The 26,280-nt window shown below is 35.1% G+C and overlaps 1 protein-coding gene across 1 annotated transcript; it reads left to right on the top strand.

The window, feature by feature from the left end:
* Positions 1 to 4,649: 4,649 nt before the first annotated feature.
* Positions 4,650 to 25,084, top strand: LOC106069223 (rho GTPase-activating protein 18-like). The gene is made up of 16 exons (XM_056014946.1): positions 4,650 to 5,029; positions 9,770 to 9,903; positions 10,727 to 10,763; positions 10,929 to 10,957; positions 11,105 to 11,302; positions 12,200 to 12,362; positions 13,150 to 13,250; positions 13,646 to 13,717; positions 14,638 to 14,818; positions 15,272 to 15,351; positions 18,395 to 18,586; positions 19,271 to 19,345; positions 19,594 to 19,656; positions 20,868 to 20,974; positions 22,125 to 22,279; positions 24,469 to 25,084. Exons 1-16 carry the CDS (start codon positions 4,885 to 4,887, stop codon positions 24,561 to 24,563), a joined length of 1,827 nt encoding a protein of 608 aa, XP_055870921.1. The 5' UTR covers positions 4,650 to 4,884; the 3' UTR covers positions 24,564 to 25,084.
* Positions 25,085 to 26,280: the final 1,196 nt, after the last annotated feature.

Consider the following 26,280-nt stretch of genomic DNA (forward strand, 5'->3'; position numbering starts at 1 on the left):
GCACCTCTACTGTTGAAGAAAACATTTGCAGCTCATTGCCCTATAGTATTAGTGTTGGAGCACTCTGACATAATAGTCCTACAATGATGTGATGGTGATACATTTTAAATATGGTCCCTTGAAAAATCAGAGATTTTGATATTAGGAGTTAGGATCATTTTGAGTATTTATGTGTACATTGTTATTTAATGTGGAAAAGTGTCCAAAAGTGACCATAACTTGCTGTTCTGAGGGACTAAATATGAACATCACTAACTCCCTGCTCTCTATGCATTTTAATAACTTCTATCTCTTGCTTATTGATGCACAGACTCTTAAAATATAATTTTGACATAAGTTATTTGTGTCAAAAGTATTCTGCAAAAACAATCACATTTTGTTCAGACTGGTTTTTATTTAGCTTCGAGTTCATCAATAATAAAGAATGTGCTGATTATTTGGACATTTGTTCTTAAATCCCAGAAAGCTCTGTACTAAGATATCAAACAAATTGTGCTGTTGTTTTTATTTTACATACATAGACATAGTGAGACATTTGTTTTGACATAGAGGTTTGATTGTCCATGCATTTGTAACTACTCTTAGGCAGCCTAGAGATATGCCATGACACACACTTTATTGGACAATAGTTTGAATGCCATATGTATGCTTTTGTTTTTCTTTTTGTTACATTTTTTCCTCTTGCATTTATAAATCTTTGTTAAAAGTAGAACTGTGTTAATGTAAAGGTCAGTGCAAAAACAAAACCTTGGAACTTTTGTGATAGCATTCTTGCTGTTCTTGTGACTGTTGTAACCTACAATGTGAATAAATTGAGCTTGATTCTAGGTCTGCATGTGTGAGAGAGAGAGAGAGAGAGAGAGGACTTTCACAGAAATATATTCAAGTGTCAATGCACTATTAGTGCAAATGTTTATTTTATACTGATAAAATGTCAATGATCTTATCTTATATAATACAGACGTTACTTCAAAAAAGAAGATGATTACGTCCTACGCGTCATGCATTTAGTCATGCATATTAACCAATGACTTAAATTCTGCCAAGTCACTGGTTTTCCTGGCTAGCTCAGGCAACCCATTCCATGCTCTAATAGCACTAGGGAAGAAGGAAGAATGATTTCTTATTTGACTTACTTTAAAGCAATACATCTTGTGGGTTTCTGTGTATGACATGTTGTATGACACCTGGGGAGTCCAGGATTGAAGGCAAAGTTACAAAAAGAAAGTATTAATATGATTTTTAATCTGATGAACCAAAAATATTTTCCCCCATCTTTTAACACAAAATCTCAATTCAAAATGGTATCAAATTCTTGAACTAATGAACATTAATTCTGGGTATAGATCTTTTCTTTTCATCTTTTTAAAAATCATTCCCCTCTTTTTACACATAGAATTGACCAAATGCTTAGTATCTCAAAGAAAATAAATACATTTCTAATAGTAAATGCACATCACACTCAACATGGTTCTATGTAGTAGGAGATATATGAAATTTGAGTAAGATTTTTGGTCAATTCAGTTCTGATAGTAACATGATACTTCTGAACAATGTTCTTCCACTTTGTTTAATCAAGTCAATTACTTATTAATCCTTGCATTAGATTTCTGGGTTGTTGTTTTTTAAATGTAATATGGCTAAAAAAAAGAAAAAAGAGAATAAAATGGAGTAGGGGGAATGAAGGAACTTTGATTAAAATACAGGAAAAGTAAAAGATGAATTATGAAAGCAAATCTTTGTTGTTGATAGACATGCTACCTTTCTTTTCTTTGCATTATAGGAATAACAGTTCTCAGTTAATCCTTTCATTGGAATAAAAGGTTAACAAGTGCCAAAAAAATATATCAATATATTGGAAATTGATAGATTTAACAAGACCTACATGACTGATATATATATATATATATATATATATATATGAGTTTATTTATATTTATTTTATTGTAACTATATATGAAGATGTTTTCAGCTAAGAAGAAATGGTTGTGTGTGCAAAATCCATAAATCCTTTACCATTGAAAAGATCTAAAACAAATTAAACATTTTTATAAAAATAAGTTATTTTCTTTCCCGTCAGACATGTGGTTATACACTGTATGCTTACTCATTAAGCCATTAGCTTCAGAAATGTCCAGTATGAATGTACTATATATACTTATGGTTTGATGTGAAAGAAGGATTTTAACAAGCCAACCATTAGTGTCAATCAGCTTGTTAGATAGTTTGGTAAGAAATAAATGTAATGATTGGTCTTGTGATTATTGAATGAACTACATGCCTTTTATGTAATAAAGCAAACAAAAATCTGTAGATATATTTAATTTAAAAAAAAATCAATTACTTGGTTATTTGAAAACACATTCAATATTTACTACAGTATCTTTTACTTTTTACACTATTTAGTCTCAGTAACTTGCAAGATAGATTCAAATGAAAATAAAATACTTATTACAGAAAAAATGTCTCTAATTAATACTTACAAAACATGTTTGCTTAGAATGGTAATTTGAAGGCAACAAAAAAAAATGTTATTTAAATATCTATTTGACAAATCATCCAAAGAAAAAGTGTGCATGATAAAATTTATGTGTGTATTAGGCAACTATGTATTCTATTTATTTTTTGTATTAATAACTGATGGCACCAATTATGACATGAATGAGTATACATATTAAAGACAATTGTTATTTCTCTACATTAAGAGTTCTACATTTTCTATTAACTGAAATGTATATAAGGTGGTTTTGATTAGTGTTCAATCATCAATATTATATGTTCAGTGATTTATGTGATGGTAATGACATTGGAAAGTTAATTGAGGTGAACAATATTTCTGGATATTTCATTTCTTGTATCATTTAAACAATACTTGCAGCTTCTAATGTTATTAAATAGATTACAAGTTGGCAAGAGACACGTTTTCTGGGCCATTTCTTCCCTTAACACGTTTGCTGGTTTGTTTTCTTCCCTTGAACACACATCTGCTTGTTTGTTTTCTTCCATTGAACAAAAGTCTGCTGGTTTGTTGTCTTCCCTTGAACACACGTCTGCTGGTTTGTTGTCTTCCCTTGGACACACGTCTGCTGGTTTGTTGTCTTCCCTTGAACACACGTCTGCTGGTTTGTTGTCTTCCCTTGAACACACGTCTGCTGGTTTGTTGTCTCCCATTGAACACACGTCTGCTGGTTTGTTGTCTTCCCTTGGACACACGTCTGCTGGTTTGTTGTCTTCCCTTGGACACACGTCTGCTGGTTTGTTGTCTTCCCTTGGACACACGTCTGCTGGTTTGTTGTCTTCCCTTGGACACACGTCTGCTGGTTTGTTGTTTTCCTTTGGACACACTTCTGCTGGTTTGTTGTCTTCCCTTGGACACACGTTTGCTTGTATGTTGTCTTCCCTTGAACACAAGTCTGCTGGTATGTTGTCTTCTCTTGAACACACGTCTGCTGGTTTGTTGTCTTCCATTGAACACACGGCTGCTGGTTTGCTGTCTTTCCTTGGACACACGTGTGCTTGTTTTTTGTCTTACCTTGAACACACGTTTGCTGGAATAGATGCATAACGCGTAGGACGTAATCCCCTACTTTTTTGAAGTAACGTCTGTATTTTATAAGATTAGAGAAGTGCTTCACTCCTTTTGACCCACACATATTGCCGACTGAAACAACCAAAGTGCTTCACTACAATCAAGAGGAAGAGTACAAGTTCTATGTTGATTGTTATGATTAGTTTGTCATCGTAACTCTCGTGTTTATGTCTGTTATGTTACCATAGCACCCTGAGTCTACAATCCTACATTATGTTTGTCAAAAGCGTTATATAAATTACATTATTATTCTATGGCCTCCTTCAGTCGCGAAGCGACTATGGATCATCTCATGGAAATGAGATGAATGCCTGGGCATTAGTTGTGGTCGGAACGATGTCGCCCACACATCAGTTCCCCCCTCTCCACGCAGCTGATGTATCCAAAGGAACGGCAGTCCGATACAGTTTGGGGTCAGCGGCGCAGGGTCTACCCTTGAACACACGTCTGCTGGTATGTTGTCTTTCCTTGAACACACGGCTGCTGGTTTGTTGTCTTCCCTTAAACACAAGTCTGCTGGGTTCTTCAAACTGCCTTAGGGTCGCCAGCTCCTGATTTTTCTCAGGGTTGACTCCTGAAGCCTTTCCCATGATTGGGTATAGATGCAAGGCAACAGAGGTTTGAATTCAGAGTTTTCCTTCTCCTAGGTGGGTAGCCAGCCATGGCTAACGAGCCCCTACTGCCCGAAGCTTACTGGTTAAGGCGCCAGTTACTCGCCTTTGCCCCTTCTGTTAGTGAGAACAGTTCCGCCGGACTCAATATCTAAGCTACACGTGAAGGCCAAGAGTTAGACTGGTAGTCATAAGCTTCCTAATGGCATGCGTCACATTATTATTATTACAATTATTATTGTTGTTACTTACTATAAGTAACAAAAAAAAAATCCCAACTCTAGAAAATGTGCAGTTTTAGAACGTAAAGTAGAAACAGTAATCATCTTCAGATATTATTTTTAATGATGTTTTTTCCACATATTGGCCCATATTAAATAATAAAAAAAAAACATACTCTCGACTTTTTGTGTACATTTATTTGAATTAATGTGTATCTAGCTACGTCATAAGGAGCCAGACGGGGGTAACGATTCTTAGGTTACGAAGTAAAGCCAAAGTAGAGCCTAGAAAGATGGTTGGGTTTGGGTTTTAGGCACATCGGCACAATTTTAGGCCATGTCGTGCCTGCATTCCCTTTAAGGACTAGAAAGAGGTCGATAAATTTAAGGAACAACAACTTAGAAGGAAAAAAAAACAACATATCAATCTCCGAAGATCCAGAAGATTGAAGTACGTTTGGCAATGAACCATCTGGTGACCATACCTCGGCATCAAGCCGTTCTTAATTATACCCTGAGACGTCTGCTTACAAATGCTGCAAGTAGTAATCCAATAACATCGCTGAAAGGAAACCATACCAAAGTTCATCCGTCTTGGACTGACAAAAGTAAGTGTTGTTTTTTTTACCTTTGTTAAGGTTTGTTTTCGATAGATCATACTTTTTTAATCATAGACTAATTATCTAGATCTATCTAGTATATAATGAATAATGTCTATCTGAATTGATCTATCTAAATCTAGATCTCAATAGAGAATAGGCCTAAATTTCTAGCTCTCAATCTTTATTTTTAATTAAGTCTAGTCTCTACAATCTAGATCTAGAAGAATTTATGTACTGCTAAGACATTGTCGTTGTTACTTGTGTCACCAAAACGACACTCTTCGCGATGACCACTAAATGAAAGGTTGTTGCATGCTAAAGTTAAGACTAACATTCACTATGCGATTAATTACTTTCAGCCAGTAATTATCAACTTCTTCAATGTGTTCTTTGTTTGCACCATCCACCGTTCTCAGTCTTTCATGTTGTCTGTATGTTTGGCAAGCTTGTTGCTGAAGTTAAGTCATTATTAGGCCTATCATTTTTTTTTTGACGATACGGTTGAAAAACAAACAACATTGATGCTTTGTCAGGGTATGTTACATTTATATGTGTATTTATGTTTATGTATGTTGTATGTGTGTGTGTTTGTTTTCTTGTAGTCTCCCTTGTTCTACTGTTCAGTATGTTCACGGTTTACTCTTAAGTGTGTCAGTAGTGTGTATTAGTCTCTGTTTGTTGTTTTCTCCTTGTTTCACGTTAATAAAAATGGAGTGTGACTTTTAAACATCAGTATTGTTAGTGTATTGTGATAATATAACGGTATAAACCCGAGACCATCGAGACCACCCGAACGACTTTCTAGTGCACATACTAGACGACAAGGCAGCCATTCAAGTGATAGACACTATTCCATGATAAATGTAATTATCGCTCTATCTAAATTTGTTTTTTGTTATAATCCTCCTCCCTAATTCAGTCATGGTAATTAGCTAAAATGTCAACAGCTTTAACGTTTCCGTAAGTAATAGAATATGATGTCTCTTTAGCATGTTTAATATCTAATTTTAAGTCTAGGCCTATATATAGATTTCTGGTAATAGAGAAATGAAAACAAAAAGGATGTTTACAAAAAAAAAAAAAGCACAAAAAAAATTAAACTATCAACTGTTTAATTAACATAGAGGAACAAAAAGAAATAATGGGAGTATGGGACCCAACGGTCACCACCAACGCACCGTCACCTACAATAAACCTGATGAAGGCATTTCCTTACAATGACTGTAGGTGAAAACACGGGTTAATGTTTTGAAGTTAATATGATGTTTGATATGACGTTTATGATATTTTAAGGAAACTTTTAAATTTTGAACCATTTGTTACAAAATTACAATGTAGGACAGGCCACAGTTGGTCATTAGTCATGGGACCAAGTGATATGAAACCCTTACGCGCCATGATGTGCCGTATTTAGAGCTGAAAAAGCCTTAACCTATTTCAGTTATGGGCCCCATACAAGTCTAAATATTGTATGTAACTGCTAAATATTTCTTGTAGGCCCTAAGCTAGAGCTTATAGAGGTAAAACAACCCTGGCCCATGGTTGTTACACTATCGGGTGTGGGCCCCTAAATGGTCGTGGGTCCGGGTTCATTGAACCCCTTCGCGCCATGGATGCTACGCCACTGCGCCAGCGGCCACATGATGGGCATCCGATTAAATATGTCCTCAAGTGCATTGTTTAAAGTTTAATAATGTATCGAAAGTAGTTAGCAGTTAGCAATACAGCAATATGAATACTTTATTCGATTATTTTGAAACTATCTACTATGTGCTATCACTAAATGAATAAAGTATAGCACTTGGAATGGGAATCTCTCATTTATTCAATGTATCATAAAGATACTGGCAAAATATATCATAGTTTATGAGAACTGATTTGGTTTTCGAAGTTGGTAACAATAATATCTCTGATCGCCGGGCCTCCCTCAGGGCGGGCCTGGGGCGGTTGACCCACTTGCAACGCCCTAAGGCCGCTACTGGCCACCACTGTGTGAGTACTGTGACTCTTATCTCATCTTGGAACATCATCATTAGCAAACTCCATTTGAGTGAGGGCTTGAGAGGCTCAAATCCTCTCTTGCAAAAGCCCTGGACAGAAACCCTGCTGTCTTGTGTAGTGCATAAATGTCGCCATACAGATCGAGAATTGTTGGTTTCCCAGACCTGTCGAGACGGAGATCAGCAAGTCTGGAGCAGTCAAACAGAATATGAGGCACGGTTTCCTCTTCCTCCCCGCAGCGGGGGCACCGTGAAATTTGGCCATAGCCGTGAGAAATATGAGCCAACAGGACAATGGCCTGTCCTGCACTGTGCTATAATACCTTGCTCAGGCCTGGACAGCCTTCACCACGGGTAAGTGCGGTCAGGGCGCCTCATGCGCTCCCAGACTCCACGTGCTTTTGGGGAAGTGTCCCAGCACTCAAACCACTTTTTCATTTCTGTTTTTTGAATTGTAGCCATGATGAAAACTTACAGCCTGTTCAGTGGATGGAATTTGCCCTTCCTGGTGGGCCTAGGAGTCTGCAACAGTGTTGCCAGTGACACCTAAGTGACTCGGTACCCACTGCATAATTACAGGGGTGCCATAGCGTTGTTTTATGTTCTTGGAACATAACCTGCTTGATTGCGCCAGATACCAGGATATTAGAGGGAAATATTTTGAAGCCGACAACTTCAATACACTGTTTGGAAATGTCGACCCTTGGAAAATATTGGGCTTTATCTGGGAGGTGGGATTGACTACGAAAATTTGATTTGATGTTGGGCAAAGTAATTGTAACTAAATACATATTTACAACAAATTTTTATTAAATTATATATTTTTTTACTATTTGAGTTATGAAATGACTTTATTTTTAATATCTAAGTTGTATAGCATTTAGCACTTAAGCTATTAAGGGGGAGTAACCCTGAAGGGATTATGGGCACGATATGGCCTATATTGTGCCGATGTGCAAAAAAACAACAACAAAATATCAAATATTTAAGTATTGGTCCATCCCACCATTCTTAACTTGGAGCTGTGCAATAAGGAGGCCAGGAGTATGCAATTTATGATGCTCAGAATGTATGAAAACGCCTGACGCCGGGTTCCGTTCCGCACCCCACTCAGAGAGCTTACAGCGCTCCCCAAAGATTTCCAAGCTGTTGGCTAAGGGAGACACGAAGAACCTTTTTTTTGGTCTACAAGGTAAAATCTTGAGAAACACTACATTAAGGTGATCGTTAATTTTCAATATGACTCCATGTGAATAGAATAGTTGAAAGACTTGTAACTCATTAACATAAAACTCACACAAATATAATTGTGTAACAAACTGAAACAAGAAAGATCTAGATCTGTATGCCAGACAAATTTAATTTACCAAATTTTGTACATTTCCGAACTCCTCACCCCCTCCCCTCTGTTAACATATTTTTCATTCGCATTTCGTCAAAGGTTTCACAGTAATTCACCTTCACCTATCCCTTAGTCCGTTGGGGCACACACAAGATCTGTTAACCGTTTTTCTCCATTCCTTTGCCATGGATATAATTTCATTCAGTGAAAGGCCCGTCCATTCTTTGATGTTGTCTTCCAATCGCTTCCTCTGTCTTCCTCCTCTTCTTCCTAATACTGTTCCCTGACGGAAGGTCATTGCGAGCCCTGAGGACCTTGTGATGTGGTCAAGGAGTTTGAGTTAACATTCTTTTGACAGTGGTTAGCAGGTCATCATGGGGTCCAATAGCTGTACCTGTTTCTAATCTCTTCATTCGTGATGCGGTCTTTGTGAGTGACATCTAGGATCTTTCTGTAACATCTTAGCTCCATTGCTATGATCGCCTTCTTGAGATTTTCAGTCAGCGTGCATGTTGGAATACGGCCGTGACCAGGGAGTGCATCAGTCTGATTTTAGTGTAAAGGGCTATTCTTTTGTCTGTCCAGATTGTTTTGCGTTTTGCAAGTGCTGCCGTAGACTGACTTTCTGGCTAGTAGTTCAGGTTTGGTTTCTTCGTTTGAGCCAATAGCTCCAAGGCACCGGTATTTAAAACTACCAACTCTCGTCAGCTTTTCGCCACCAATGCTGGTGTCCTTTTAAAAGCCTTGTTGGCTATTGATCATAATTTGTGTATTTTTCGGCATTGATTTGCATACCGTATGCTGCGGATGTCTTGTCTATGCGCATCACCAAGTCAGCTAATTCTTTTTCTGTTCCTACCAGACCATCTATGTCGACCGCAAAGCGCAAGTTAGTAATTCTTCCTGCATTGCTTACATAACCTTCGTAGCCCTCGAGAGCTACTTCTATTAACCATTCAAAGAATATTATGAAAAGAGTTGGTGAAAGTATGCAGAGTCTTGTCTCACTCCAACTTTGGTTTTAATCCAGTCTCCATTGTTGTTGTTGAAGTACTAGTGGCCTGTTAATAGAGGTGTTGGATAACTTTTGTTATGTTTTGATTGACATTGTGTTTTTCCATTGTCGCCCAGAGTGCTCCATGCCACACTCTGTCGAAAGCTTTCTTGAAGTCAATGAAGACATGAAAAAGGTTCTGTTGGTGTTGACAGTATTTCTCGCAGACTAGCCGCATTAAAATAGTAAAACAAGTGTTGTTGTTTTTTATAATATAATAGACACAATACTGGTGTGGTAGGCTCTTACAAGGATATCCCCCCCACACATACACACCGGCTTTTTAAAAATCTAATCTCAATGGTCTATTGATTTTTTTCTTCAAATTTCTTTCATTTCGATGTATCTAGATGAAGACCCAAAAACATCAAAATCTCAGTCCACTTGTAGGCCTATGTGGAGCAATTTTTACGGCTTAAACTCCTCCCTGCCGATTGGTAACAAGTCAAAATTAATTTCAAACTATGAGAACAGCGAGGACCAGGTAACTTGATCTTTAGTATTTAGATTAGTGAAGAACCAACTTTTATGTACTATTCAAACAATATAAATAAAGATTTTGACGACTATAATATTTTTATTGAACTAAAATACGGTAGGGAAGACATTTGTATAGTTACCTATCAAAATTAGGCTAACGCGATGTATGAAGGTTTGATACTAGTTCCTTCTAGTTAGGTTGAAGTTGTGATGTGGGGCCTACATGTTATAGAGAGAACTGTTCATCGTTCACCTAGCTCTGACACAGCTTATTCAAAGTTTCAGTATTGAAAAAAAAAGCTTCACATCAATTAATGGAGATGCAAACATTCCACAAATTCTCTAAGTATGGGATATAAACCGGTTTTTGACAAGTTCTTATTTTGGAATAATTGTTTGAAATGTTTATTCTTCTTCTTCGTTCTCATTGTTATGTTGGAGTGTTCAGATGAGTAGACCAATACATGAAATGAACTGCGCAGTGGTTTCCAAATCAGGGAGCTCTCAATATAGTTTCCTTTCTATTGGGGTGATTTGGGGCCTATGTCTTTATTATTATTTGAAACCTTTAAGGTGGTCAAAGAAATTTCATCAATTAATTGTGCTTTAACATTTAATTTACAATGATTTAATCAACTCTATTAAAAGGGTGTCCACACTAAATATATCTATACTATACTGTATAGATCAAGTTAGAATCATATGGAATCAATTGTAGTCTTTTCTTAGAAGTCATAAATAAGCACATGTATCTAATCTAGTCTAATGTAGTCTCATGATCAAGAGTTTAGATCTAGTTCTAGATTCTAATTGTGTTTATTCTGCAGAACCAAGCTGTGCCTCATTGCAAAGAAAACTCATCAGGTAAAATAATTTATAATTTACTTGAAGCTAAGCAAATAGGCCTATTGGTATTAAGTTTTTTCTAAAGCTAAAAGCCTTTCAAATTAACATTTTTCCATTACATAAAGGCTCAGTTAGAGTTAGGTGTAAACATTTTTTTTTTTTTTTTTTCAAATACTTTTCCAGATTTAAACAATTCAAAGGATTTAAAAAAGGTAATCCATGTTCATAGTATATTTCATTTCATTTTTGTAATAACTATATAGGTCTGAATTTAGCCTGTCATGTTAGCACTTACTGCACTAAATATTTTTTTTAAAGGGCAACAACTCAACTTTTTTTTCCCCTATCTTCTGCCTTAGCTAAAATTTTACTTTCCTGACAACAATAAATATATAGCCAACTGGAACAATTTATTAAACAACACATACGAAGGACTGTTGGGCTACAAAGTCAGTGTTTTATCCCACCTGAAGCAACCACTAGGGCCATTGTCTCCATGTTCAAGAAATTTTCACACATCCACATGCCAATCTGCCAATCGACCTATTCCTATTCCTGTGAGTTCACCAATGTTTATGTTGTAATTAATATCAGTAACTTGAATTATTTCAGTATTTTACTTAAGTGCTGTCTAGAATCTTTGTTTGTCACAATGTGTAAAAAAAATATTATTTATTTTTGAGAAAGAACTACATCTAGGACTGCATCTTTTTTTTCAAAATTAGCTTTTGTTTAGAACTTCATTTAGGCAATAGCCTGTTATGTGCATATGTTTCAATCTCTTGTGTGGACATGACAGGTATGTGGGAGAAAGTTTCCTTGCTGCCTTCAGTATTCAACACAACTGAAGTTGAACTGTAGCCTCTTGAAAGATAGCCAAGCAGCTTATGCCACTGAGCCATAATAATATTAATATTTAGACTTTTTTTTCTGAAATGTGTGTGTGTGGGGCTCTGCTGTATAGCTGATCACAAAACTAACTGATGTATTAGGTGACTAATGCAAGACATTTAAGAATGATTTGTAAAAATTCATAACATATAAATTTTAGATGATTTTTCATTTTAAATATGAGTAATTTTAATTTCAAGGCATCATGTACAAATATCCAACAAATGTACAACATACACATAAGATAACCTTTCTTTTCAGCAATCTGATTTTTAAAGAAACAAACTTTTATAAACTGCCATTAACTTAGTTGTTTAAATCTAAAAAATCTGCAGTAAATTATTTATAGAATTTATGTGGAAAGACAATAAGAGTATTAATTGCTATGTAGTGTTAGTTTTTTTTAATTATTCATAATAAAATAGTTATCACACTAAATTATATAAAAATATATCATGTAAATTATCAAGTAAATTATCACAGACATTCTGTGTGTAAATAATATATATTGCATATTATAAAGTAAATAACTTTCAAAATTGCTTGTATATTTAAATATTTAGCCATATGAACCACCAAGAGATGCTCTAGGTCTGACCTATATATCTGACCTTAACCAAGAAGATGCTGAACGAATAAAAAATGTTGCATATGAGGAACTGAAACTATTATTGGAGAAGCACAATATTGCATATACAAAGACGAAGGCAAAGAAACGAACTACAGGTTTGTTCTTAATAAACGAGAATTTAACCAAAACAAATTTTTAATCATTATTTTAATAGATACACCTTGTCTGGTGTTACTCTGTTAATGAATATATATACTGGGCTTTATCCAGGGAGAGGAGCCCCACTTTGTGAGTACTGTGACTCTCTTCTCACTGTGGAACATATCCTCATCGATTGCCCCAGATACCAGGATATTAAGGGAAAATTATTTAGAGCACTTAACTTAAAAACACTGTTCAATAGTGTCGACCTGGGAAGGTACTGGGCTTTGTCCAGGAGGTGGGGTTGTCTGCAAAGGTTTGATTTGTAAAATTGTGAACATGTAATATTTACAAAAGTTTTTTTAAAATTTTTACTAACTTTACTATTTTAACTGTATGGAATTTAGCTCTGGTGAAATGAAGGGAAAGTAATCCTTGAAGGATTATGGGGACTGCATGGCCTAAATTGTGCTGATGTGCCAAAAACTCAAACTCTTATAAATATATACATATTTACAACATATTTTTATTAGATTATAAAAATTTTTACTATTTCAGTTGTGAGTGTGCCTTATTATTAATTACTTAGTTGTGTAAATTTAAGCACTTAACCTTTAAAGGGGAAGTAACCCTTTAGGGATCATGGGCATTGCATGGCTTAAATTGTGCCAAAAACCCTAAACATCAGTACCAAGATCTCTTTTTATAATATATTGTTAAAAAACAATTGCATTCTTGTCTAGGCTCTCAATAGCTCTACTTTATAAACTCAATAAGTATTGTGAACAATTTTGTCTGCAGATAATGGACTATTTGGGACAGCACTTGAAGTACTTGTTGCAAAGGATATTTATAACAATAGACTTGTTTCTGATCTGAAAGTTCCAGCTGTATTTTCATTGGTGAGTTTAGTTTCTAAGTTATTTTTATTGGTGAGTTTAGTTTCTATGTAATTTTTATTTGGTAAGAAAAAAAAGTACTCTATCCATTCAGCTGATTTGATACAAACTTTGAAGGAAAATAGTTTAAATTGTCTTTCAACTGATCAGCATCAGTGGTTTAAAAGATATAATTTTGTCTAATCAATTTTTTTTTCTTTCTTAAATGAGAGCCTCTCTCTACATAAGCAACTTCAGCCATACGCTGATCACAGTCTGACAATTAGCATGTTTTTTTTTTAGTATTTATAAATCTGGACCTATTGAAATTTTCCTCACAATATTGTGTTGTTTTTTAAGTCCATTAAAACTTTTTGAAAACTTTAACCACACTAATAGAGCTCTGTACCTTTTGTTAGTTGGTTCGATTCATTGAGAAAAATGGCATACAAGGGATCTTCAGGGTACCAGGATCAACCGAAAGAATCAAAGTATGTAAATTAATATTTAATTTACAATATTTAAATAATATGTCATCATTTTAATTATCCTAAAATTTTTTTTTATTGCTAAAAGAAAGAAAGAAAATAAATATATAAAAAATGTTATCATTAATGTTTCAATATTCTTGGTAACAGAATCTGTTAACCTTGTGGCAGTCCTGTTTATTATAATGGTTTGCATTGTAGTGATGCTTGCTTAGTTTTGTAGATTATATCCAGCTTTAGACTGGGATGATGCACTGTACAAGTAATTGTGAATTTCATCTGCAAGCCAACACTAAATTGTAATGTAGATATAATTGACTAATACAATTTTGTAACTGAACAGAACTTTTGCAACACTAAGCATATTTTTGGCTATAAAATTTAGCTCTTGTGATTTAGATGGAGAGAAACCCTTGAGGGATTACAGGCACGAATGGCCTAAAGTGTGCCGATGTGCCGAAAACCCAAAATACAAATACCGGTCATTTCATCACCATTCACTTAATCCCTGGTAATTTCATCCCCCGGTCATTTCATCACATTCTTTTTATCATCTGATCATTTTATCTAACAAATAGTAATTTTAAAATCATGAAATAAGCAATATTTAATATAGTCATTTCAATTTACATGTCAAAAAGTGTGACACATTAGATAAGAACAAAATGAAATGCAATTAAAACTATAAAAATTTAACTTTTATGAAATGACCGGGAACCATATTTTACTTGCTAAATATGTTGTAATGAACTCTTCTTAAAGTAACATTCTTTAGATGTGCTCTCTCAAATTTCAAAGGTTATAATCACTTACATTTCTGTCATTGACCTAAGGAAAATATTTTAAAGAATTATAAAGACTTGACAATGTAGTTACATTTTTATTTTCTTTTTGTTTAAATTTTATTGTATTTTCATTGTTAGGCTTTTAGAAAAGAGCTAGAGGATAATTTCTACAAGATACCTAACTATTCTATACACGAGCACACACAAATCAGTGAGTTGACTGCTCATGAAGTATGCTCAGTCTTTAAGGCCTTCCTCAGAGAACTACCAGCATATCTGATATCCAGTGAAAGAATGGAGTATTTCCCTAATATTAAAAGTTTGTACTGTGGCTGACTTGTATATATCATCTTTTTATTAGACATCTATTTTTGACCCACCTTGGTTTTGTTGTTTATTTTTACCACACACAATGTTCTCTGTCTCCACTTGTGTATATGATTCACACATTAGGCAACTTACAAATACAAATAGGCTTACTCCCTTGCAAAGGGGCATAATTTGACAACATACATTTATAAACATAATGTTTGTCTCATAAGCCAAATGACATGACAAAACAAAAATTTGGTTAGTTAATTTTGATGAGTTGATAGATTAATAAGAAAATTATTTTTTTTAAAGAATTTATTTTGTATTATAAATTATTATATAAAGCAATGCTTATATTAGAACAACTGAATACTTTGTCAGCTTATGTAAATTTGACACCACTTTTGGTTTATTGACAACCTTTACTAAAATTACATAATGTTTTCTTTGTTTTTGACAGCATTGCCCTTCGCACAACAAATGAAAGCCACCAATATGTTCATTTTATCCATGAAAGAAGAATACAGAGACACACTGCAGGTACAAGTTACATTCAATGTTTCTATGTTTTATCTAGGCAAACTTTTCAATTACATTGTTTTAAGACTAAGACTAAGACTGCTTTATTGATCCTTATGGAAATTTGTTGTGATTTCAAGGACTCTTTTCTCATATAAAGACAACACAACAGAAAAATACACATAAATAGAACAGACACAACATAAAGAGTTCATTCAGCGACTACACACAGGTATCTTTGTGCTTTTCATGTTTCCTGATCAATGAGTAGTCTGACCTAATAAGGAAGGAACGAGTTTTTGTACTGCTCTGTTCTTGTCTTGACTTGATGGAGCAGGCAGCTGTTGTCTTCCAAGATTTTTTTCTGAGACATTTTTGTTCAAAACGTTCATTTAAATATGGTAGTGTTGTGTGTGTGATTTTTGATGCCCTTTTTATAATGTTTTCTAAGCGGCGCAACAGTTTAGATGAAGCGTCGTCTTGCCAGCAAGTTATTCCATATTTTATAAAATTGTGCATAGTTGCGCCGTAAAAATTACTACAGGGGGCTGAAGGCTTTGCACTGGGGTTTTGTGCCTCCTCATGTGGCTGGTAAGACCTACGTGAGCTCGGAATGTTCGGCTGCTCACTGGGCAGCTTATTCCAGCTGGACCTAGTGTCATTGGCCTTGCATTTTTTCTCTGACAGGTTTCTTCTGCCAGCGCTGTTCTCTTGTATAAAATTTAGCTCTTGTGATATGGAGAATAACCCTTGAGGAATTATGGGCACGACATGGCCTAAATTGTGCCGATGTGCCAAAAATCTAAAACTTAAACTCAAACTCGTAGACAGAGTAGCACTATTTTAATTGTGAATAGAACTTGTGTTTATGACTTAACTGTATAAATTTAGCTATTGTGGTATGAAGAGAGAATAACTCCTGAGGGAATACGGGCACGACAAAACCTAAATTGTGCCATAAACCCAAAAATACAATGCAATATAATACATTCTTCTGGAGCGGTAGAAGCACTGAAGTACAGACATGAATCTGAGGTCAGCTTTGTCATACTTTGTGGAATGAAGGGAGAGTAATCTTTTAGGGATTACGGGCACCACATGGCCTAAAGTGTGACAATGTGCCAAAAAACTAACTCAAACTCAGCTTTGTCATAAAAACATCATTAGTAACTGAACTAGTTGGGCTTCCTAAAGGAATTAGTGACAGGCTCATGACTCAAAATCTGCCTTTACAAAACGGAAAGAAACACATTTTCGGATGAAGTCATAGCTAAGTTGCATGAAGAATTAAACTCCACCATACTTGATTTACCAAAAACAGAAAAGCTACTCATTCTCGGTGACTACAATGCAAGAGTGGGCTCTTACCATCACATCTGGAAAGTAAGTCTTGGGCTATATTCAGGGTAGGTTAGTGCATCAGCAACGAACTACTACAACTTTTTTTTTAAAGAAGCTATCCAAAGTCCAGCACTAAGCATACTTGACCTATGGAGAGAAAGCTGATTTGATAACAGTACTGAGATTAGAAAACTATAAGATGAAAATCACAAGCTCCATAATTTGTATCTGAACAACCCATACTCCCAGTCCATTATATATAGTTCGTCCATTGTGGTTCGATGATGACCACTTTGTCATCCAGGCGGCTGAGGGCTTTGCACTGGGGTTTTATGCCTCCTCATGTGACTGGAGAGACCTATGTGAGCCCGGAATGTTCGGCCGCACACTGGGCAGGTTATTCCAGCTGGAGCTAGTGTCGTTTGGCTTGCTTTTCTTCTCTGGCGTTTTTCTTCTGCCAGCGTTGTTCTCTTTTCCTCAGCAGCCTGTGCGCCAGTTTTCACAGCACGACGCCATGATGCTCTGTCATGTGCCTCTGTCTCCCAGGTGCCTGGGTCTATGCTGAACGCCTCAGAGAAGCTTTGAGGGTGTCCCTGAAGCGCTTTCCTTGACCACCTTGCGAGCGCTTTCCTTCGCTTAGTTGGCCATACAATAGTCGTTTAGGGATGCGGTGGTCTTCCATTCTGCAGACGTGTCCTGCCCATCGCAGCTGGGACTGCATCAGGATTGTGTGGATGCTTTGCAGACACGCTCTTCGAAGGACTTCAGTATCTGGTATTTTGTCTTGCCATTTAGTATTTTTCTCAGACATGTCATGTGGAAGTGGTTTAGTTTCTTTGCATGTTTTCTGTACACTATCCATGTTTCTGAGGCATATTGCAATGTAGGGAGGATGACGGCTCTATAGACCCCTATCTTTGTATTTATTGTGATATTACGTCTATTCCAGACATTTTTAGACAGTCTGCCATAGGATGCACTGGCCTTGGCAATACGCAGGTCAATTTCACTATCGATTTTTCCTTTTCTGGAGAGTGTGCTGCCATAATATGTGAATTTGTCCAATGCATTTATATTCTGTCCATTTATAGTGATGCTTGGATTCGAGTAGGCTTTCTCAGGAGAAGGTAAATATAAGACTTCAGTCTTGTTTGTGTTAATGGTAAGGCCAAAGTCTGAGAAACCCAGTCCGTTAAAGATGCATTCACAAACATTGGTAAAAATGTGCAAAAACAGTTACGCCAAATGTAAGTTACATGGCAAAAGCAAGAAAGTGGAAACAATAAAGGAAACTGATCTTGCCAGTCAACAGCTTTCAAGGAAAAAAGCCCCCGGAGCTGACTCCATTACCGCAGAGGTCTACAAAAAAGATGGATTAGCCCTGATTGAAATACTTCATGAGCTGTGGTAACAAGGGTCACATGTGTCAAAACCCAAAAGCGTTTGACACTGTTAGCAGAGAAGGACTCTAGAAGATCATGTCAAAGTATGGATGTCAAAAAAATCATATCCATGGTGAGATTATTTCATGTTTTTTTGATACAATACCTGTGGCCACCTTTTGTGGGCAAACACATTCATATACACATATGCACACACTTCTATGTGAAAACAAAAACTCTCACTCAGAGTATCTTACAAAAAAAAATATTCACCCCTTTAAATTATAAAATAATTTTGAATCCAATGCATATAAAATTTTGGTTTCTGCTTTAAAAAAAAGGTCTTCTTAAGATTGATGAATTTGACTATTGAAAACAAGAGCGTCACACAAATGGATGATCAAAATCTGGCCACTTGTCACGCTCCAAATATCTTTGCACTACCCAAAGGTTCAGAGACAGATATGACAAGAATTAATGACAACTTCGAATATTTTAAAACATTGACAAATTACAACAAAAAACTATTTGTGGTAAGTCAAGGCTTTTCTAATAGTCATTATATTTGTTTCGATGTTTTCAATATTTTATGTGTTTTATTTTTTTTATTCATTTTATAGCAAATGTATTTATTTTTTTTTTACTAATTTTGTTAATATTGTTACAATTCATTCTCCTAATCAGGCCTTCTGTAAACACTGCTAAACACACAACACATCAAGAACATGACAACAATGCTCCAAATAATCTGGTGCTTTAATAATGGTCAATTAAAACAGCCAATATGACACAATTGGCAATACATCAACACTAAAAATGCTATACTGTACATCACATTACTAAACTAATAAACTCTACTGTTTCTATCTCTTCCTGGACTCGTACATTCACTTCAGGACTCCACCAGGACCAACTTCATGGCAGACTAACAGTCCCGGTCTACCTGTCTTGAACTGCCCTGCCTTACACACAGTCTCCGGTCCACGCAGGCTTATGATCAGATGACCATAGCCCGGGTCCTATTCACGTGCAAAGTTCATGCCAGTACTGTCCCTTGCCCTTCGATATAGCACGCTAAACTGTATTACTGGCCTGTGTCACATAAGTCAGCTGATCACACACAGTTAACCCTATTGCGTTGTGAATAGGTTTACAACAATATATTACCTCCTTTGTCTAGAACCAAATCAATATACATGTGACAATTTTTTTCATAGGTTCCCCCCAACTTTATAAGTCAAATTAGGCAACAATATGCAACTGGAGCTTCTGCAAAGCCAAAACGAAAATTTGTAAGTGTTCTACCATTTGTTGGTTCAAATATAAAAAGTAGATAGTGTCTACTGCTTAGCTTTTTCTACTACCGTTATTGTTAAAATGTTTGTATGTTAAAAATTGGTTTATAAGGACAATTTGACTCCACAAAAATAAAACTTTGTTGGAGAATGTCAATTATCTGTTGTAGTCTTTTGTTTAGGGTCAAAGGGAGTTTCAAATAAGTTCAAAATGTCTTCTAATTAAATGTTTGTATTTTTCTCAGATTTCCAAGTTGTTAGGAAAGAAATCAAAAGGTGAAGAAATACCCCCACCAAGGGAAGAATTGGTAATTTTTACAAAACTAATTTAAAATTTGTACAGTTAACACATTGTTATAGTACTTCTTCAATTGCATTACACAAAGCAGCTAAAATGGGCTTTGATTATGTAACAAATGTTTATAACATTGACCATTGGGAAGACATAGCCTTAGACCACACTAGCTGGAGAGAGACAGTGACCAAGAAAGCTACGAACAGCAAGAAAACATTGGTCTCAGCGCTTGAAGAAAAGCGTCCCATACGAAAAATGGCCGGCTCCTTTACCACCAAAGTGAAAGCCACCTTGACCTACAATATATGTGGACGGGAGTGTCTCTCCGAAATAGGGCTCCACAGCCATATGAAAAAGTGTTCAAGATAAATCATAGTCCTTCTAAGACCATTATGCTCCAGAAACAAGTAAATGATAGCTGGAGATTGAATGCATCCTTCCTCCATTTCTATGGATATCCTAAAAATTTCTCCAATTTGATTGTTCAGAAGTACTAAGCTATTCACATTTTGATAAAGGGATTTAATATCAATAATGTTTTCAGCTATGTTGAACTTCCTCATCACTTGGCAAAATGCCATCATGCCAATTTTTTTTTTTTTAAAGTTTTTAAAGTTGTGTACCAGTTTCTTTTGGTGTTGAAAAAATTATTCATTTAACAGTCTGATGTTAAATATTTGTTCAGCAATGTTTCTACCTGCACTGAAGCCTTCCTGTTCTTCTGTAATTTGGAAAGTACTTCCTAAACATTTTTCTTGAATCTGTTGAGAATTATTCACAGCAGTATCTTGCTTGGTGACTGATCAGATTTATCATTCAATACTTTTGCACTGTCTCATGTTGTATTTCTTGGGCAGTGGAATAATTAATGCTTTATGAAATTAATTATACAAATTTTAATTTGGCTTACATATCCACCCTTATTAATGACAAATCTACTTCATCATTAATCATTTATGTATATTTAGATGTAGAATAGGATCAGTTGACATGACCTAATGGATTAGTAATAATTGATTTGTTCATTTCACAAGAAACTTTTTTTAAAATATTGTAAACACTTTTCTCTTAAAACAGTTTTGAGTTTCTATTCCCCCCCTGCCCTCCCCCCCTCAAAAAAAAAATATATGAAATCAAGATTTAGTCTAAATGTTAATTTAAAACAAAGAATGAGCCTGTGGCATCTAATATTGACCTAATATGTGTATGAATATTTGTCATCAGATGAGATTAAAAGAAGTTAAAATTGAAGTTCATGCTCCACAAATGACCAGGGAAAGTGCTGTCATCACAATCAATGAGTCAACAACGGCTAAGGATGTTATATATCAGTACGAGGCTATTCCTAAGCAAATAAATACTCTGCAGGATTGTCAATAAAATGCTGGTTCATCTCTTTGCAATGTGCTTTGAATCTAACAGCAACAATATCACGGTTTTTTGTTTTAAATGTCTTGTCAGAAATGTTAGAAGTTTGTGATATTAGCAATTGATTTGATCCCAGGCTATAGATTGTTTATTATGCTATGGACCCCTTCCCTTTTATAACTTTCTCTCTCTCTCCTCCCCCCCCCCCCGACTTAACAAAAAGTCTTCTTTACATTATCTGTTTTTCAGTTATTTTGAGATATTTGATAAGCTCTATATTTTTGGAGTTGGTCCCTCCACTGCTCCTTCTAATTGGCACAACCTGCTTTATAATGACACCCTTCCCAACCATATACTTTAATACCAATGACTTTGATTACTGGTATCACTTATTCTCTCTTCTTCCTCCACCCAGTGCCTTAGGAAATAGTCCTACATACAATCTGTGATAGTCCTACATACAATCTCTGATAGTCCTACATACAATCTCTGATAGTCCTACATACAATCTCTGATAGTCCTACATACAATCTCTGATAGTCCTCATTGATTGCCCCAGATACCAGGATGTCAAGGAGAAATTTTTTAGAACACACACCTTAAAAACACTATTCGACAATTTTGACCCTGGGAAGGTACTGGGCTTTGTCCGGGAGGTAGGATTGTCTATGAAGATCTGATTTTTGAACTGTGAACATATAATATTTACATGAGATTTTTACCAAATTATTAAATTTTTACTACCTTTACTATTTTATCTGTGAATAGACCTTGTTTCTAATGGTTTGACTGTATAGAAGTTGGCCTAAATTGTGCCGATGTGCCTCAAATCACAAAATCACAAAAATCCCACACAAACACATTCTTCTGGACTGAGAAGTTATAAGTTCACTTTTCTAGCTTTCCCCGTTTCCACCCCTACAAAAAAAACAACTGATTTTACATACAATTGCTAACTTCAGTTGTAATTCAATATTTAAGTATTTCCTAGCTTTTGGTTGGACCCTTTTTTTTTTATCATTCTTGACATCATTCTGTCACCCAAGAATTATCTTTTTTTTTCTAACATCCACCCTCAATGTTACCCACTAATAAATTTGGATGAACTTTCAGAAGCCTTTTTGAGGATGCCAGAAGAAATATTGCTCAGGGACAGAATGCAGACAGAGCTATTGAATATCTGTGTGAAGCTGCCAGAAGACAAAATGCTCAGGGAGAGGATGAAGACAGAGCTATTGAATATCTGTGTGAAGTTGGTGGAAATATAGGTCAGTAAAATATTTTAGAGCACACAGCTTAAAAACACTGTTTGATAATGCTGACCCTGCAGTGGTGTACTAGGCAGGTGCGGGGGTGCGGTCCGCATTGGGTGACACCCACCAGGGGGTGACACCCAAGTGGAAAAGAATAGTAATTTGAAAGAAAAGACAACTTAGATGACAATAAGTGATTTGCTAGATACCCAAACATACTTTGATCTATATATTTTAATTTACTTTATTTTTTTAATAAACACAATATATAATCAAATGACCCTCAAGCCCATTAAAAGCGTGCATGTTATACTGTGGTGTTTCTCAAACTGGGGGGGGGGGGGGGATGACAAATTAAGAGTTGAATTGTTGAATATCGTTATTTTGACAATTTTTGTGTGACAAAAATAAAAGCTCCGCAGAGTAAGTTCTTACTGAGCAAGAAAATGATCTCAAGTCAAACATAGTGCGCTATGTGTAACTCAAATATACATAGTATAACGGTGTTGACCAATGTTGACTCCTAACTTTATTAGCTTGCGACTTTTTGTATTTTAAATTTTTATGAATACTGTCTTCAGATTGCATGAAATTATTTAATATTGAAACCTCCTTGCCTGTTATATTTTAATCTTTTTTTGTTACATGATTTCTGCATACTACGAGAAACAAAGTGCTTTGTGGATGCCAGGGAAAAAAAAGAATTATGAAGCCCAGAATGCAAGAAGGCACCTGGCAAAGCTTATGGAGCTTCCCCTTATTTAAAAATCAACATTTACGAAACCAAAGGCTCAATTTACTAACTTTTAATGAATATTTACTTCATACATTTTGATTCTGAACATAATGTGAAAATTTATAGAAAATTAAACCAGAAAATTGTATCATAATTATGTCTTTAAGTATCTTTTCTTTTTCTCTACATTCTTAAAAGCCTTCCGAAACCCATTGTAAGAGCCTTCATCTATTTCCCCTTTTAGGTACCTAGCTGACTAAGGTGGTGCGATAAAACAAAATGTCTTGGGAAAAACAGAGGAAAAAGTTTGAGAAGCACTATTCATTTGCCACGAATGTTTCTTACACTTCAAATTTGATTCGTTGACCTTTTCTTAATTTATTTTTGTTTAACCTGCGATTTCTTACTTAGTTTTAAAACCAAAGAAAATGAGTTTCTGAAGTACAGAAACACTCAAAAAAGCTTGACCAATAAATGACAAAAGGGGACGGCGAACATTTTTTGGTCTAGAATCTAAAATATTTTAGATGGTAATAAAAGTCTAAGAAAGAAAAACATGTTCAGTTAATGTAAAGTCCATTTCTTATTTAATAAACTTACATTTTAATATATGTAGTAACCATGGATAAAATGTCATAATCAATCACAATTAAAATAGAATAGATACTCATTTTACATTTGTGTAACAATATTGGGAAATGTTTGGAGACTGTTGTTTAGGATGGGGGTGACACCCACCTTAGTGACGCCACTGCCCTGGGAAGATACTGGGCTTTGGGTTGTCCGTGAAGGTTTGATATGTGATAGGGCAAAGAAATTGTGAACATACAATATTTATAACAGATTTTTATTAAATTAATAAATATTTATTATCTTAACTTTGAATAGACCTTGCTTTTAATGACCTAACTGTATAAAATGTATCTCTTGTGATATGAAGAGAGATTCACCCTTGAAGGATTACATGACCTAAATTGTGCTGATGTGTTACAAACTCTGTAAAAATAGCTTAAAGAAAGCCATAATATAAAATCAAAATCTGCTACTCATTGTAAGGTTTATTCATTCAGTATCTAATGTATAAGGCCAAGAGTCTCATGGAAAAGTTTGTTTTGTAAAATGTTTGTTGTAAAATGTTTTACATGTTTCGGATGTTCCTTCAGAGTTGAAGATAATTACTTCCTAGTCCAAACCTCCCGCAGGACGACGGGGGATGGGAGCGGGCAGGGTTTGAACCCGGGACCATCGATAAATCTGAACGACAGTCCAGCGTGCAAACCGCTGTTGAATTAGTTCTGTGACCAATTATTATTGAAGGTTCTCTTGTTAGTAGTTGAAGTTATATCCTTATTTAAAAGCCTGTCACTCCATTTAAGAAAAAGTATATGTACTGATACTGTCTTTATATATATGAATATATTTATATATATATATATTAGTTCTGTGTCAAATGTTATCTTCACTATAGGTGAGCGTTGCCTTGACCCTGAAGCTAAAGTCTTGGAAGTGTACCGTGTTAATCCCACAGCTGAATGGATGATCAAAACCAAGAAAGGGAGATAAGTATTTACAAAAACAGGAATCGGTCTGTTAAGTGAGCTAATTTTTGTTTTCAAATAGAAAATTGATTAAAGGAAAGGAGAAACATGTCTTAGTTATATTCATTCTATTTTATATATAAACTGTTCTGCTTATGATTACATTACAAACAAACAGTAGAGAACCATTGAATTAAATTTGTATGAATTACATTCATTTGATTATACTAAATTCCAAAAATTTGTTTAATCTGTAGTCTATAGCAATGTTGTGTAAAAATGCATCTAATAATTGGTTTGAAAACCTTTTACCATCAGAGACAGATTTACAAGAAAATATTTGTTTTGTGACATCATAGTTGACAAATGTAGACTAAATGCTTATGTGGATCTAGCCTATTCTCTTATTACTAATACAATATTATTTGACTATTACTATTGCAACATTTACGTCAGTTATATCTAGGCCTACTACAAACAGAATTAGAAGGTTGTGAAATATAGATATTGTATCAATAAATGAGAAATAAATACTGTAATGTTCTACTTTTTATTTTGTTAAGTTCTATTTCCTGTATTCCTTCATATCATCAACATCAATCAATTATGTCATGTAACTATGTAACTACACTCTAATAACTGATACATGCAGCATACATTATTAGTTTATCTGGAAAACTGGAACTTAATTCCTCACTTGGCACAACAATGGGGGCTAACCAACATGAAAACCTGTCAATAAATCACTCCTTAGGTTCATAATGAAAATAGGATTGATTGTAATGAATTTAATATTTAAAGCATTAAAAAAAATTAAGGACAGTTGAGCTGACCTTATTGTTGGGGTAATTGAATATCCTCCAAAGTAATTGTCTTGTCTCATAAAATCTTTAGGCTTATGAAATGTTTTCTAATAATGAACTGAACAGACTGATGATATAAAACAAATAATGAACTGAACAGACATATATAAAACAAAAAATGAACTGAACAGACTGATGATATAAAACAAATAATGAACTGAACAGACTAATGATATAAAACAAATTATGAACTGAACAGACTGATATAAAACAAATAATGAACCGAACAGACTGATGATATAAAACTGATGATATAAAACAAATAATGAACTGAACAGACTAATGATATAAAACAAATAATGAACTGAACAGACTGATATAAAACAAATAATCAACCAGTGATCCTTTGATACTGCTGATCCCTAACTGTATGGCACTTGCCTTTCCTTTGGATAGATCAACTGTGTGGAGAGCAGGAAACTTTAAGGTCATCATGTACTATGTATTAAAATTTGTTAACAAGTTTTCTTTTTCCTAAAGATACATATACATACATACATGCTGATAAAATAATAATAATGGCAATGTCTTTGATTCAGAAGATTAATGATGAGTGCAGTGTTTCACATGACTACACAAACTCTGTTGGAGCCAAAACTGTTAAAGTCTTCTTTGCATCTTCATGCCTGTCTTTGGCAAGGGCTTTTCTTTAGATCTCTAATGCATGTCCCGCAACCTTTGTGAAAGCTCTCCAACTGTCTCTTTCAGAGGCAGTCTGCTGCCAGTTACTTTCATGTAGTGATAAATTTTATACTAAGAAACTTTATTTTTAATTTTTTCCATTCCCAGATATCCCTGACCTCCTGAAACAGCTGAAAGCTTTAAACTTGTTGATCATACTGAAGACTGATGAACACAGAAACACACTCAAGGTGAGTG

Source organism: Biomphalaria glabrata, chromosome 17, assembly GCF_947242115.1.
Source record: "Biomphalaria glabrata chromosome 17, xgBioGlab47.1, whole genome shotgun sequence".
NCBI classification, from domain to species: domain Eukaryota; kingdom Metazoa; phylum Mollusca; class Gastropoda; family Planorbidae; genus Biomphalaria; species Biomphalaria glabrata.